The sequence below is a fragment of the Cynara cardunculus genome (genome assembly GCF_001531365.2).
Source record: "Cynara cardunculus var. scolymus isolate 2C chromosome LG 12, CcrdV1, whole genome shotgun sequence".
NCBI classification, from domain to species: Eukaryota; Viridiplantae; Streptophyta; class Magnoliopsida; order Asterales; family Asteraceae; genus Cynara; species Cynara cardunculus.
This window is the reverse complement of record NC_037539.1, coordinates 10876393-10892608: the sequence shown is the minus strand read 5'-3', so window position 1 is coordinate 10892608 and position 16216 is coordinate 10876393. Positions and strand designations below refer to the sequence as shown.

At 36.0% G+C, this 16216-nt stretch overlaps 1 protein-coding gene across 1 annotated transcript; it reads left to right on the top strand.

Annotated features, from left to right (window-relative positions):
• Nucleotides 1-1630: 1630 nt before the first annotated feature.
• On the top strand, nt 1631-16216 carry LOC112523401 (DNA replication ATP-dependent helicase/nuclease DNA2). Its single transcript, XM_025132992.1, has 34 exons — nt 1631-2098; nt 2757-2925; nt 3067-3224; nt 3304-3366; nt 3522-3728; nt 3819-3869; nt 3947-4008; nt 4698-4827; nt 4967-5077; nt 5199-5295; nt 5731-5813; nt 6578-6643; nt 7104-7259; nt 7336-7391; nt 7532-7589; nt 7694-7804; nt 7892-7948; nt 9502-9636; nt 9735-9983; nt 10856-10930; nt 11121-11242; nt 11339-11411; nt 11508-11612; nt 11724-11891; nt 13060-13129; nt 13218-13369; nt 13992-14069; nt 14153-14245; nt 14336-14473; nt 14639-14678; nt 14763-14836; nt 15176-15310; nt 15665-15784; nt 16015-16216. Exons 1-34 carry the CDS (start codon nt 1631-1633, stop codon nt 16186-16188), a joined length of 4104 nt encoding a protein of 1367 aa, XP_024988760.1. The 3' UTR covers nt 16189-16216.

Sequence of the window (16216 nt, the reverse complement as noted above, 5' to 3'; positions counted from 1 at the left end):
CTGATTTGGTTATTCTGTTCCTTTTGTTTGGTTACTGATTTGGTTGCCTTCCTTCTACATCGAGCACTGCAAGTATGTAATTACAAAACATCGAGCACTTATGTTTCTTCTCCATCTCTCCGATTTTTTTAGAGACCAAGTACGTGGTACTGGAACAGGTTCCCATCGGACCCAGGACCGGTTCTTAAACTTAAAGAACTGATGTAAGCAATCTAGGTTCTGATTCCATGAATTTTGGCCAGGTATCCAACTTTGTTCACCCCTAGAAGAAATTACTCTATATGTGTCGTTTATCAAAGTTTTAAGGTAGTCGCTCTTTACATAAGTTCATATTACTTACTCGATTGGAGATGCTCTTATACGTTAACAACTTGTACGACAATATACAATTCAATAAAAAATCGTAAAAGGACCAAATTACTCTTATTTCACGGATTTTTTTTAACAAAGTTAGTCAAAGAAACAAAAGTGAAGCGAATTAGAAATCATAACGACAAAAAATGTAATTTTAAAAACCAGAGGGACGGAGAATGATAATTTTTAACAAACCATGGTTTTGTGCCACCAAATTAAAAACCACAACCTAATAATCATGATTTGCATAAACACCTGCAATCGATCCCTCCCAATAACGAGTGTTTAAGAAGATCGTTAAGTGAAAGACATTTTAATATTGTTTTTCATTTTACTTTTTAAGAAAGAAATATAAACTATGAATTAGTGTTATATACGACATCACATGCTTACCAATCCCTTCATTTGATCACCGTCACCGATGGTCATCAACCCACCTTCTTTCGCCATATCGATCCTCTCCAATCAACAAATGACAACGTAGGGTTGATATAGTCATCTCCGTTGAAACCCGCCACCATATAACCCCACACCTTCGTTCCCTCAACATATCTACATTTTGCCACACAATGTTGTACATAAAACGCATCCTATTGCCCTTCTTTTCACCACCAACCAACACCACTCTATTCATGTAGCTACTTTTCTTTATCGGACCAACCAATGTCATCGAGCAAAACATAAAAACCCTTCCTCTTTGCCGCCTATTCTCACTGCTCCACCACCATCTTCCTCATCTTTATTCTTCCTTGAATCATCGTCCTCTTCCTCTTTTAAGTTTTGATTTTAGACTTTTGATTCTTGTTCAATGATTTTTGAGTTCAGATTCTTGATTTTAAGGTTTTAATTTTTGCTGGTGGTGGTGGCAGCCAAAGGAGATGACCAGAGTTGGGTGGTGGTTGTATTGAGTTGCCAAAAGCTCAAATCAAAGGGGGGGGGGGAAGGGGTCGTTAATGAAAAAAGAACACCCATCACCAAAACACCCATCACCAAAACACCCATCACCTAACGGTTTAAAGCTAACGTTCATTACAGGAGGGACGGATTCCGAGTAGTTTTTAGACCGGTAAGGATGAAAACCAGGAGAAATAAAAAAGAAAAGGGACCAAAACTGTAATTTACTAAAAGGGTACTTATGTCAAACCACACGCCTATTTTCCCTTCCCACCAAAGGAGCACTCAAAAATCCCTCCTTTATGGCGGGAACTCCATTTCATCCAAAAAAGGCACTTCGATTTATCTCTCACCACGTTCACAGAGCAAGGTTCTTCAAGAAATGGCGCCGAGAAAGAAAGCCGCCGCCGGAGCATCGAAGAAATCAAACCAAATCCAGCAACAACCATCTCAGAAACCCTCCAAGTTTGGCATCCAGCATTTCTTCGAACGCCACACGCAAAACTCTGTCTCCCAAAACCCACAAAAACAACAACCCGCCATTGCAAAAGAATTTTCGGTCGACGTCGGCTCGGTTCCAGAAAGACCACTCGACCCAGTTGCCAGTACCAGTACTGGTGTTGTAGTTCGCCAGCAATCTGATAGCAGCTTCGGTACAGGAATAAACCCTAGAAAAGATTTGGGTTTGGAGAATGCGAACAATAATGGTGACAAAAATCCTTATCAAAGTACAACTATTGAGGATTTGACACCAGTTGCTAGGGATGATGCTACTGGAAATCAATTGGAGGTTTCGCCCGAGTTCTGCAAGTCTGTTTCTCGCAAACGAATCAAGTTTTCCCCTGGGATGGTAAGATATTAGTAATTCCGATCTACAACCCAATCCACATTTGATATTAGATATTCATTCTAAATTTCAAATTCAAGATTTACATAGATTTATGATTTAGCTCCAATTTTGTCTGCTGCAATGCTCTCTTTACGGCTTGATCCAATTTTTATTGGTGATCAACCAATTTTGATGGATTTTAGAGTTAACATAGTAACTAATTTGAAACCCAATAATCAAACGCAGATCTTTTTGGTCCTGTATGAACTAATAACAGTACGAGCCTAGTTTCATTGTATTCCTTCTTCAATCAATGACTTTTAAGATACATACATGTTGTCAAGTAAAAAAGTACAGAACTAAAATTGTTGCTTTGGAAATTTGTTGTAGTCCAACAGAATTAAAGTTCACAAAAACGCATTCATCGGGGGTTGCTAATGGGGATGAGTAGTAACATCTACTATGTAAATACAAATTATATTCCTTTTTTTTCTTTCTCTTTTTTGTATTTGATTTTGGGACTGGGTATAAGGACTTAAAGGAAGAGGGATAAGGCGGTAAACAAAGGAACTTCTGTGAAGAGTTGACCAAGCGGGAAAGTAATGCTTGCGTTTGTATGTGAAGTTGGAAACCATTTGAGTTTTGACGTGTTTTATTTGTGTTGGTCATATTATGGTAGTTGATACACCAAAGCCAGGATGATGGAGGTGATGAGGTCACATGGAGGATTTCTCCGGTAAATGAGCGTCTTCATGCATTAACAAAGAATTTAGTGGAGGTGCGAAAAGTTTTAGGAGAATCTTCGCGGTTCAACATTGTGAAATTCAAACCAAGTTCCGAGAAGGCATGTGGCATGTTGCTTAGTAAGGCATTTGACTTTTACCTAAATTTCAAACAACTTTCTGAGATATTGTCAATGCTTGAAATACAGATTTCTCCTTGCTCAGCAGTCAAGCTTGAAAAATTTCTCTCTTCTCCTCCTCTGAAAGCTGCTGAAAATTCATTGAAGTTCTTAAAGGGGATCACTTTGGGAAAATGTAACCTTGACCAAGATATGATTTCATTCTGCAATAATGAGAAAGCAACTGATAAGAATAATATAAACTTTAGGAGTCCTTTTAAGACTCCACCGTCATGCCACAATAAGGTTTTCTATCTCTTCTTCTTCATGATCCTCCCTTTCTTATAAGTCTGTCTTTTGACTAATTTGCATGAATGAAATGCAGACAGCTGATAGCGATGATACCTATGAAGAATCAACTCAGTTGGGTTTAAGGCAACACAAAAAGGTTTCTATTTTGAATTTCTTGTTTTGCTGAAACTGTTTTATACGAACTGGCTTTTAATTCTGTCCTTTAGGTCCATCTGTAGCATTGTTATGCAACCCTGTTCAAATCAATACTGTGACAGAATTATAGCCCTTGTTTGTGTTTTGTTTTCTTAGGCATTGCTTGAACTTCTGGATCAAGTAGAAGATGCAATTTGTGTTGAAGATCAAGTATGCACGGATAAGAGCACATCGTATCAAAATGAACACTCTAATGAAAGATGTGTTGAACCTGATGTTGCTGTGGAAGGACTTGCAGTTGGCTCAAGTTCAACAAGAAAGGTCAAGACAGAATCTTCCAATGTTTATTTTCTTGTGTTCGAGGTATGCTTCAGAATTGTATGTACACATCATTATTGGTTTGAAATTATAAGCCATTGGGGATCCGTTATGCTGCATTGTTCTCTCCTTTAGGTATCAGAGAAGCAGTTTGTTGGTTCAAATGGATCTCAGTGCTCTTCAAAGGTTTGCTTCTGAAACATTTTCTACCCAATATTACTCTAGTGTATAAGAAGGTTGAAATAACATGATACCATGATCAGGTCTTAAGGTTACTGAATGAGCAATGTGGAGAAGAGCGTTCTGTGTATCTGTCAGATGAGTGGTATGTAGCTAAATTGTCTTTTTGTGCGACATTCTTTATGCTGATTATTATTCAACTTCATATGTATTTCATTTACAAATATTGGGAAGCACTTTATCTGTATTGCTAGATATAGTGATAGCATATCATATGCTGACTGCCAAGTTTTGTGAAGAGAATCTTGCTGTTGTCATTCCACTCTTCTGCTGCATGAGCCAGTTTTAGTTTTATTGCTTATAAATTCAAGACCTTCACTAGTTCAGCATGTTAATTGAAATTTCTTGCTAATGGTTGCTTGAAGTTTGTCTGCTTTACGATTGAGACAAAACAATTACAAAGCTAATTCTAGCAATATTCTGATTATATGGTCAATGAATCATGGGAATGTGTCCATTTGACATGTAAGGGGTAAGTTTTGAGGGATGATGATAGAAAAAACAAAATGGGTGCCGCACTCCTGTCATTTGCTGAAAACTTTCTCATTTAGATCTACACTTAGAAATTCTAATTGCTGTTTCCACTTTGGCCGAACGAAATAGTGCTATACTTGTTTTTAGCATTTATTTTGTTTTAGTTTCTACATAATCTATTCTGTGCAGTTCATTTTATGCTTTGAGCACATAATAGGAAATTCTCCTCTTTTGGAAATTAGTTCCACTTCTGTATTTTCAGAAAGGTTTTGGGATAAATGTTTCATATTTAATTTACAGGTTTTATAGTGTCATAGCACCTGGAGATACTGTACATGTTATCGGTGAATTCAATGAGGGAAAATGTGAAGTGAACCGTGACAACAATTTTCTAATTGTTCACCCCGATATATTGGTGTCTGGAACGCGGGTAATCTTTATTAGTTTCACTATATCTTATCTAACCGTCATATTCTGTTGTATTAGTGGCTAATTTGACACAATCCTTTCCGAACAGTTAATCATAAATGCCATTTTGATTCCTAACCAACAAATCGAAATGTTGGCAGGTAGCTGGGAGTTTCAGCTGTCCACGCAGGACTGTGCTGGATGAGAGGTTAAAGAGCAATGAGCAGTCAGCTTCAGCACTAGTTGGCACCTTACTCCATCAACTATTTCAGGTCCTTGGCTAAATAATACCTATAATTTTCTTTTGAGTTTAAACTACCACTTTATCTTTGACCAAAGCAATGTTCATTGCAATAATATTGTAAGCTGAATGGACTTCCATTTCTTTGATAGGCTGGACTTATTAGGGAAACTCCAACAAAAGAGTTCCTGGAGGAGTATGCTAGAGTTTTGCTTCAGAAAAATTATGAGAGCCTGTATGCTTGTGGAGGTGAATATCTATTAAAATTTACTTTTCCTGCAGAGAAACTAAAAAAAAAAAAGGATAGAGTAACTATAATAAATATCGTAGGAATCGAGAAAAGCATCTACTGGTAATAACCGATACAAATTATGCAATGAGCCTTCAATTGTTGCTATGTATGAATTGAACAGCCAACACATACTATTTGTTCTCAATTTCCTGCCATATTTAGCCTTGACCTACCTTATCATATTAGGTTTTCTTCATCTTCTTAATCTATTCCCTTTTCATGTTGATCGCTCATAGGTCCTTCATTTTGTTGGACATGTGAAAGACATCAATGCCTTGTTACTGCAGTAACTGGGATTAATTTGTTTAGTCTTAGGCTATGTGTTGTGATTTTAGAATGCTCACATTTTGTACCTGTACAAATTCAAATTCCCTTTTTGCTTGTCATTGCAGTATATGAAGGTGATATTCACAAGACGATGATTGATGCAATTCCAAGGTTATTAAATTGGATTTTGCTCTTTCGAGACTCACAGGTGCCAAAACTATAAACAATCTCAATACTTCATTTCATTTCTAAAATTAGGATACTTATGCAAGTGAAGAGTGAATACGACACCATGATTTTATTTCACTCAACTCCATACCTTCTCTTGAATCTTGGAAGGAACTGTCTCTGTTGTAGAGAAGTATATGTTGGACCTATACAGTTTGGTCTACCAAAACCTCAAAGCAGTCACGGTTATTATTTTCAATTCAGTCTATTGACCTTTTTTTTCCTTGCTTTGCATCGAATTAAACCACATGCTCCACCGCTTGTGCGGGGAATTTTCCGCAATGGGCGAAAGCCTGACGGAGCAATGCCTAGCCGTACTGGAAGGTGTGGCTGGATCACCTCCTTTTCAGGAGCAATAGCTTCCCTCTTGTTTTATCAAGAGGGCGTTATTTAGTAGGATGTTTAAAACTTGTAGTTTAACAAGACATGACCATTTTACTTTGCAAATTACAAAGAAAACAATTTTGTGTTTTGAAGTCAAAAAAGCATCAAAATGCCATGTCTTCCCGGTTGGACCTAAATTATTTTTAAGATTCAAAATCCAGTTGTAAATTTGTCATCCATGTTAAGAATATTTTCTTGGGGCATGACACTGGGACCTATTTTCTTATGTAAATAGGACCTAAATTTTATTTTTAAGGTTTAAAATCCAGTTGTAATTTTGCCATTCGTGGTCGGAACCTTTTTTATTTAATACATTTTGTACTTATTATGCACATATTTTGAAACTATCAATTTGTGTAGGGCCCTATGACTCCTAGTGTTGATTTTGGCTCTGTTGATGGACATAAGAAGGTGAATATATCTGAGGTAAGCATCTTATGTAGTCTCATTTGCTTCTGAATATGTACATTACCATCAATTGTTTCCACGTAAAGTGAAGTCCATTCAATAATGAATTCTTCTAGTTGAATCATGGTGTGCAATTGCCCTCTAAAATAGTCACTGTGGACAGCTTTGGTATGCTTATTCATCAGTATAAGTAGACATGTAAGTGATTCACATTTGTTTGCAGTTTTCAAACCATACAAATATGCTTGCAATATGGGTCTTAAATATGCTTGCAATATGGGTCTTAACTAAATACTTGAACACCCCTGTTGGTCTGCGATACTTTTGTCTGGTATTCTTAAAAGCAGTAAACTTGTCAAATTAACGACCAAACTTTTTTACTTTATTTTTTTCTATAATTAGGAAGTATTCTAACTTGCCTAGCCATAGCTGCATTGAGTGGATTAATAGGCTCTTGTTTTTATTTCTTTTCATTTAGATTATTGATATTGAGGAGATGGCATGGGCTCCAAAGTACGGGTTGAAAGGAGTGATAGATGCGTCTGTGCATGTAAAAGTCACTTCTAAAGCTAATGGAACCAATGATTTTATCATGCCTTTAGAGTTCAAAACTGGAAAAGCTACCAATGGGCAGGTATATTCCATTGAGCTTCTTTATTGAATTTCTTACTCCAATTCTGTTAGATTACTTCTACCTTGTCATAGTGCAGGCAGCCATGGAACATAGCGCCCAAGTGATGTTGTACACTCTTCTTATGTCTGAAAGGTGTTGTATAGTTTAACTAATCTGTAACTGTTACCTCTCTTAATCATATATTTACCACAAACGCAACTCCTTAAACTTTTTATTGTTCTTGCTTACTTTGTTTCTTTTTTCGCCTTACTATTTCATTTTCTTCCTTTCAGGTACAAAAAGAATATAGATTATGGTCTACTATATTATCTCCACACTGATCAGACACAGGTAGAACGTCATACAACTAGTTTCTTATAGGCCTTTCTTTGATGTATCTAGCACTTTTCTTATTTTTTTATTGCTCTGCTGCATGTTCTCTCACTTTTGTAAAGGGAATTGCGGTTCGACGTTCCGATTTGGTTGGGCTAATTATGCGACGTAATGAACTTGCAAGCGATATTTTGAAGGCATCAACAACGCAACAATTTCCACCAATGTTGCAGGTCTTTAAGTCCTACATTGTCCTGTCAATCTATAGATACTCTGTGATGCATTGCTTTTGAAGTAAATAAATGGTTAAATTGTTTCAGGTCCCAAACATGTGCAAAAGTTGCAGGCATCTTAATGCTTGTACAATCTACCATAAGGTATATTTCTGTTCTATGGAAACAATATGCCAACATCAAACCTTGCATTTTCTGCACTATTAGTTCAAAATATTCACAGACCGAAGCATTTTGTTTGTTTTTTAAATGAGTTGTTATATGTGGTGAATTTTTTTATTTCAAAATTGTTGTGCTAGTATGCTTGTCTGCTCACCTGTAATTTCATATGTTATGCAGAGTTGTTGCTTGATATCTATTCTAACCATGTTATACTTATTGACGTTGTCGTGAATCGTGTTACAAAACCATAGTTTATGCATCAGCTATCATAGACCGTTCGGAATAAGGTTATAAGGAGATGTAGTAAAACCTATCCATTTATTTGGAAAGAAGTTTGTATCAGGGTCCATTATGGTTTGTAGCTTTAGCCAAATCTTCCTATAAGAAAGGTGACATGAAGCTTATGTGTGCATGCATAATAACTTCTTATGCAAGTTTTCTAGATCAAAAACATGCTTTTCTGTCACTAAATATGGAGTTATGGGAAGCATTATCTTCCTCTTCTGATGCCTGCTGAATTATGCTGGTAAAGGAACATAGCACTTTGGATTAGACACTTTCATTCATGGAAGTTCTGTATGCAATATGCGCCCTGCTTAGCACTTTAAACTGAGATGAGCTTAACCAAAAATGAACTCAATAGATCATGTGACTTCTGCAAACCTTTTACTAAATGAATAAAAGAAACAAAAATATATTAGGAAGGGAGCAATGAGCATACAGTAATGATCAACGATCATGCCTAGGACAGTGGCAAACAATGTTTAAATTCATTAGTATCAAAGATATATAAAAATTCAAGAGAGAAAACATTAAGAAATAGCAATGAACTTGTGTCAATCAGCCAAGTCGGCAAATGAGCTGCTATGCATGTTGTTGACCTCTTGGGGAGGTCTATCAAACAATACATTGTCGCAAATTTATGTTGGAGAGGGACAAGGCGCAGTGAAATTCCAAAATGATAGTATAGAACTATAGACTCTAGTTCAGAACCTTGCCGTATTTGAAAATATTTCTATTTCTTTATGCATAGGGATCTCTAATGAAGTTGGTGGTGGGCCTTCAATATCAGCTACTAATGCGCAATGCAATTCATTTGCTAACTCAGAGCTTTTAAGAAAGCATGCACTTTCCATTTTTGTAAAACACTGCTTTTATGGTGACTCGTTCTTCTCTCTCTCTCTGTGCGTAATGTATTCTCAGGTTTGGATTTTCATTGAACCAGAATACATGGTTGGTTGATGAATCATGATTGCAGTTTTATCACTACTGTAATGTTTCTTGATTTTTACATGGTAGACATGTCCATAGATTTTGGCAGTTTTGTTTGTTTTAGATACGGTGAGCTTTGTTTTTCACTCTGCATATTTATTTTTATTATGAGACGGAAAAATGATTGCTCGTTCGAATCATAGAATAAAAGCATTCATAGTCCTGGATAACTGTAGTGTGTGCTTTCCGTAATGGTTGTGTTGTACATAGTCCTGGATAACTGTAGTGTGTGCTTTCTGTAATGGTTGTGTTGTACGTTGAAGGCACACAATGGAAGCATTGAGGGCAGCGGTTTAGGCGATGTTTACAGCTCACTTGTGAACCATTTAACGACTGCTCATTGTATCTTCCTTAAGAAATGGGAAAGGTTGATTGACTTGGAAGCAAATGAATTGGAGGTATAAATATGAACTAGAGCAATAACTAACTAGCGTATTTATTCTTTTGTTTTTTATTGTGAACTTTATTTTTTCTTTCTACGTCTTGCTATCTCCAGGTTGTGAGGAAAGAAATGTGGAGCTCACATATGAAGAGTGCACAGGCAAGTACTTGTCTGTCCTCCATTGTTCTTGATACTTCAGACCAAGTCCCACAGAAAAACTTCGCTCAAGCCAACCGGTTTCTTTATCGCTTTATGCGCCAAGATTTGCCTCAACCTCATAGAAGAGTCCATGATGGTGATGATTTAAATCCTTCATCTTCAGGACAGAACTTGGAATGCTCACTTAAAACTGGAGACTATGTGGTAATTTTATGACCATATTCATTTCTACCCTGATATCGCTGTGATTAGGTAGTAAATAAGTTGTATGCTTGAAATCCCAAGATTTAACTTGATTGAAAACGACAAAAAATGGAAAGTAGCAGTACCTTTTAGGTATCACAATTACTATATCTGCTAATATCAAATAATATATATCAATGATTTTGGTATTTCAGAAATTGGAGTTCAAAAGGAAAAAGCATCTCTAATTGAGGTCTCTGGTGTCCTATCAAATATATTAGTTGTATTCCTTGCTAGAAAAGTGAAACCAACATTTTATAGACGGAACTTGTTTTTTTTTACATAGTCATCCCATCTATCTGAACCTTAGACAAAACCTCTTATTGTTGCTTTCTTCTGTATCCTATATTCTTTCAGTTGAAAAAAATATGGGTTGGGCCCGGTGGTTGCTATGGTAGATATAAATCGGATTTAAAGATTATCAACATGAGGTACAATACAATAAAGGATGTATGGATCATGTAAAAGAATACACCAATATCAGCCACAATATTAGGATATGAAATCTGATAAAGAATGAGACATATATGTTTCTATACTCCAGAACCTACGATTGGCCCTTGATCCCAGGACATGTTTTCTGATTTTCTTCAGAAAAAAAATGCATAAATAGAAAATAGATCAACTAAAACCATGTTTGAGCAACTGAATGAACGTCAAGAATCCCCTTGCAGAAAATGGTGTAGGGGCATAACTCATCATATTGTGCCGCCACAATGCTCTACTGAAAAGCATGTCAGCATATATTAATTCTATTGAATCTATAAAAGAAGACATTAATTGTTGTCCTTATTAAATCATATATTAACATTCTCATCTTTACTTGTTCTTAGATCTTGAGTACTGATCCTGGTCGTCTTGTGGTTGGAAGAGGTGTCATAATGGACATCAGTCGCATCAATGTCACGGTATAGCCATTTGCTTCAGTTAGTTTCTAGTTTATTTTCCCAGAGAAAGTAGCTAGCAGCTTGTAAATGGACCACGTGTTCTCAAGGAGCACTAATGACCTAGAATGATTGTACTTCTACAAAGTATTTTTCTCTTGGTATCATACAAACTGCAATCAATCCTTTCTGCATTGTCTTTATTTCTGTACAGGTTTCCTTCTCAAAGCGTCTAAGGCTTCCAGGGAGCAGTCCTTCTAAAATCATCCATGATCTTTGTCAAGAGGTTTGGCGGATCGATAAAGATGAATTTACAGCATCCTTTGCGACAATGAGGTAATTAGAGGCCCTGATTATTATTTTGACTTCCAATTGTCCTTTTATCTTATGGATCATGCAGTCTGTAGCTTATGTTCTATTGTCTATTTCAAGGTTCAACCTCATTCAAATGTTTCTACAAGATGAGAGGAGTTCCCACCTTCGAAGTATGATTGTGGACCTTCATGTGAGTGTCCAGTTAGCATGCATAATCCTTCACATGATCTTGTATTTAAAAGTCTCTTCCATTTACGTGTTCTATTCTCATATACATTTCATGTAGGCTCCTCAATATGATGGTGGTTGTATATTCAGTCAAGATCCTGCTGTATCATATATTTGGTCAGAGAAGACTTTAAACGACGATCAACGGAAAGCAATATTAAAGGTTAGGCATCAACAGTTAGTCTAATCCTAAATTTTAAATGATGATCAGCTAATCCTAGTTGTCTTGTATAATTGCTTGCTTTACTTATCGAGACCATTCTGCATTTTTCAGATACTTACCGCAAAGGATTATACACTTATCCTTGGAATGCCAGGTACAGGCAAGACTTCCACCATGGTCCATGCCGTGAAAGCATTGTTGATGAGAGGTGCCTCCATTTTGCTCACGTCCTACACAAACTCTGCTGTTGATAATTTGCTTATCAAATTAAAATTTCAGGTCTTCTCTAACCTTGATGCATTCTGTAACATTTATGCATCTAATAGTAAATTGATGTATTCATTCCCATCATCAATTGTCTTCATTTCATATTAGACCAGTGAGTTATCTTAAGCTTTCACATTTTCTGTTCTTGTTGAAAATTGTATTCATTTCAAAGACCAATAGATAAGAGTTATGAATAGAAGCTGTTCTTCAAGATCACAAGATCTGTATTTCTCTCTGCAGATTAAAACATGTCAGTGAATTATAACCTTCAGAAGTTAATCATCTTGAATTCATTTAAATGTCACAAAAAAACTATTATATCCTATTCTAATTACTACATGTGCCACACAAATAACCATATGATGCAAAACACAGTTGCTATTTAAATTTTACATGAATATTACTACAGTGTATTAAGTAATCTACCTTGGAAGATGATTTAATTATCTCAAGTGGGTCCAAGTCGATTTCTTCTCAAATTGTGCCATGTCGACCTTCTCTGAACACCATCTTGTCAATCCTATCCGTTCTGTGTTGCCTCACATCCACTTATCATTGACATCTATCCTAACTAATCTTACACCGATGTTGTCTTTTGGCAGCATAACTTTCGGAATATATATTTTTTTCACAAAATCATTTTCTTAAAAACTTTATACAAGCCGGAGATCTTCACGGAAATGTCTCTCTACTCCTTGGTGTAGAGGTAAGGTCTGTGTACATACTATCCTCTCCGACACTAGTTCGTGTGGGACTTACAGGCTTTGCTTGGTTTGGTTTTACAAGGGTATGATTGTAAAATTGTCAGCTTTCTTTCTCTGTTTCTTCAACTCAAGAACAGAAAAGAAAACTAAAACAAAACATTTTTTCCTTGCTTTTCAACTTGAGAACATGCAAAAAGAAAATCATCATCATTTCTTTTCTCTCAAACAGAAAACTCGAGAAGAACACAGCATAATATTAGCAAAAGATCACTTTCATCTGTAATCTTACTGCTGTTCATCATTCTGTCAGTATGGTATTTCATTCACCCTTCTGGTTATGTCTTGGCATGGAAATGATAGAAATGTGGCTGCTGGCTGATGAATTTCATTGCTTGTTGTATTCTTTTCATTTTTCACCTACATTGAACTACTACGAATTTCTTATGAACTGTACTGAACCATTAACTACTTTTCAGGGCATTGATTTTATACGTATTGGTAGAGAGGAAGCCGTGCATGAGGGTATTCGTGGGAATTGCATTAATGGTTGGATTATTTACTTCAAGATTTCATAAACAGTGTGCATTCTTTATCAGTTGAGCCATACATATTGAATTATATTAACTCTTCACAGCGGCTGATATGCAAAGCACCAAAGATATTAAGCTGAGACTAGATGAAGCCAAGGTTGTTGCGGTGACATGCTTAGGAATAACCAGTCCGCTGCTTTCTGACAAGAAATTTGATGTATGCATTATGGATGAAGCTGGACAAATCACACTTCCAGTATGTAATTCTTTTGTATGAAAATCATATCGTGTTGCATTCTTTAAGATCATTTGTTTGTGTGATTCTAAGTTTTTTCAGACATGAATATTTCAGATAAGTTTGATTTACTATTTCCAATTCCAAATGCTCCAAAATTGTAACCAAACTTGAAGCTAATAACCATCAGAAATAAAAACTACATTAACTGCTATGTGTGTGTTCTTTGTATGATCTCTCTCTCTCTCTATATACATATGTATGTGTATATATATATGTATGCGCACAGAGGGAGGTTCAGGGAAAAACCCCCAAAAAATGAAAAACTAACACCCTGGTTTCTTGGTTTTTATGCACGTGTGCATGTTATGCACATGTACATACCGACAAATTGCTTACAAATTACTTGTATGCACAGGTACTACCGTTCCGATGAACAAGTACCGAAGTGTTTCTTAGTTTTTCATTTTTTTGCGGTTATCCCCTGACCTGACCCTATATCCACAGTTAAGTACTCTATATATGTCTATTGTTTATCTTGACTGCCAGTATTTTCATGAAGCCAGGCTGTGTGACATTTATTTTTGTTTTCCTAAAGATATATTCACAAAAAAGTTATCTGACAATGGGATTTTCTTTATAGGTCTCATTGGGACCTTTGATGTTTGCATCAAAGTTTGTACTTGTGGGAGATCATTATCAATTGCCTCCACTTGTGCAGGTATTTATATCTTCTCTTTGTGTCATTTTAACTTTCTGGTCATATACAACTAAAACAACAGCTTTGACATTCTCACATCCCAGAGTACTGAAGCTAGGGAAAATGGAATGGGTGTAAGCCTTTTTTGCAGACTTTCAGAAGCACATCCCCAGGCCATTTCAGCTTTGCAAAGCCAGGTGTATATCAACTACTCTTTATAGCCCAAAACAATTTATTTTTCTATGTTATCTGATAAATATGTTAAATTTTTATATTGTAAATTGCAGTACCGTATGTGTGCACCCATTATGGAGCTATCCAATGCCTTGATATATGGTAATAGGCTCTGTTGTGGTTCTCCTGATGTAGCAAATGCAAAACTTGAGTACACAAGTTCAACATCTTTGCCATCATGGCTGAATAAGGTAATTAATTATAGGTCTTCCAGCTCAATGGTATAGATATAAAATGATATTTTATATCGAGTAAGGATAAAAAATGACTTTCTCATTACCACCATCAATATTGATATTCTAGATGTTTGTTCAAAAAAATACCATATAACCTTGAAGTTCATTATTGATCTTCAGGTTCTGGATCCACTCAGACCAGTAATATTCATTAATACAGGTTTGTATAGGTGTTATTCTATCATTCATCAATTGTAAGTCTTGCATGTTTCCGCCATTGCTTACAGATATTTCATGTTCACAGATCTTTTACCTGGTTTAGAGGTTAAAGATTGCAAGACGGTAAATAATCCACTTGAAGCATACATAATCACAGAGGTATGCACTGCTTCTTAAATACTTCATCCATCTCATGAAAAATTGCAACTTTTTACAGCACACACACTTATGTCAACATGCTCCAGTAAAAACATAATAAATAAATCTTGTGGATCACAATCAATAGCACCAATAAGTTGGAATAATGACAATGAGAAAAAGAGGTAATTCTACTTCGAAATTTTGGCAAAAAGTGAATTCTTGCGATTTTCGTTGGACCATTTTTACAATTTTCATGTGACGGGGTGTAACTTCCAGCAGTAAATTTTTCCTCCCGTGCTTCATAATGATCTTCCTGTTGTTTGATCTGATTTTTTTTACCCTTTTTTGTGGTTGCAGATAATTGATAAATTGAGTTGCCAAGGCATCCAGGGAGAAGATATTGGTGTTATAACTCCTTACAACTCTCAGGCCCACCTCATTAAACAACATGTTACACAATCAGTGGAGATACATACCATCGACAAGTACCAGGTAATATTTTACAGGAGGTTATAATCCAACGGCAACCTACAACTTTCATTGCATTTAATTTAAGAAGTAATGCTATGAAAAAAGGAATTAACTTCAAAGAAAAGATGCCTGAGTTACAAATTGTGTCAAGTATTTTTCATTGGATAAACCATGTTATATCATAAAGGTCAATCTGAACCAGTGGTTCAGCCACTGACCATAAGGTTGATTAATATTTTTTCTTAACACATCTCACGTTTCGTTTCCAAGTACAAACTTATAAATTTGATTTTTCTCTATATCTTTAAATGAGTTTCGAGGGTCCATACTGAATTGCATAATGTAGTAATGGATTGTGTTTGTATCGTCATGTAGGGAAGGGACAAAGATTGCATATTGGTGTCGTTTGTAAGGTCAAGCAACAATCCAAAGAACTGCAAATCTTCACTGCTTGGTGACTGGCACAGGATCAACGTCGCCCTCACCCGTGCCAAGGTTAGCAATCTACATAATAGTAGTAGCAGTAGTAGTAATAATAATAATAATAATAATAAAGAAGCATTTAATTTGTATGAAAAAAGGGTTACTTAGAAGGTTAGGACATAGGAAGACAATTTGTATGCCTATCTTTTTCGCTTTGAATTCGCTGTTTGTGTTATGATAAACCAAACAAACTTGGTATATCGCAGCAGATTCAGATTCTGATTGTTTGTGTATGTTTTCAGAAAAAGCTGATTATGGTTGGGTCACAAAGAACACTTTCATTTGTTCCAATACTAAAGCTTCTAATGGAAAAGATAGAAGAATGTTCCACTTCCATATTGAATGTTTGTAAGGAGGATATTGATCTTAACAACCACCACAAAGGAGGGCTCAAGAGATGCTCCCAGTTGAGGTAGTTTTTTTTAATTATCTTCACATACATTC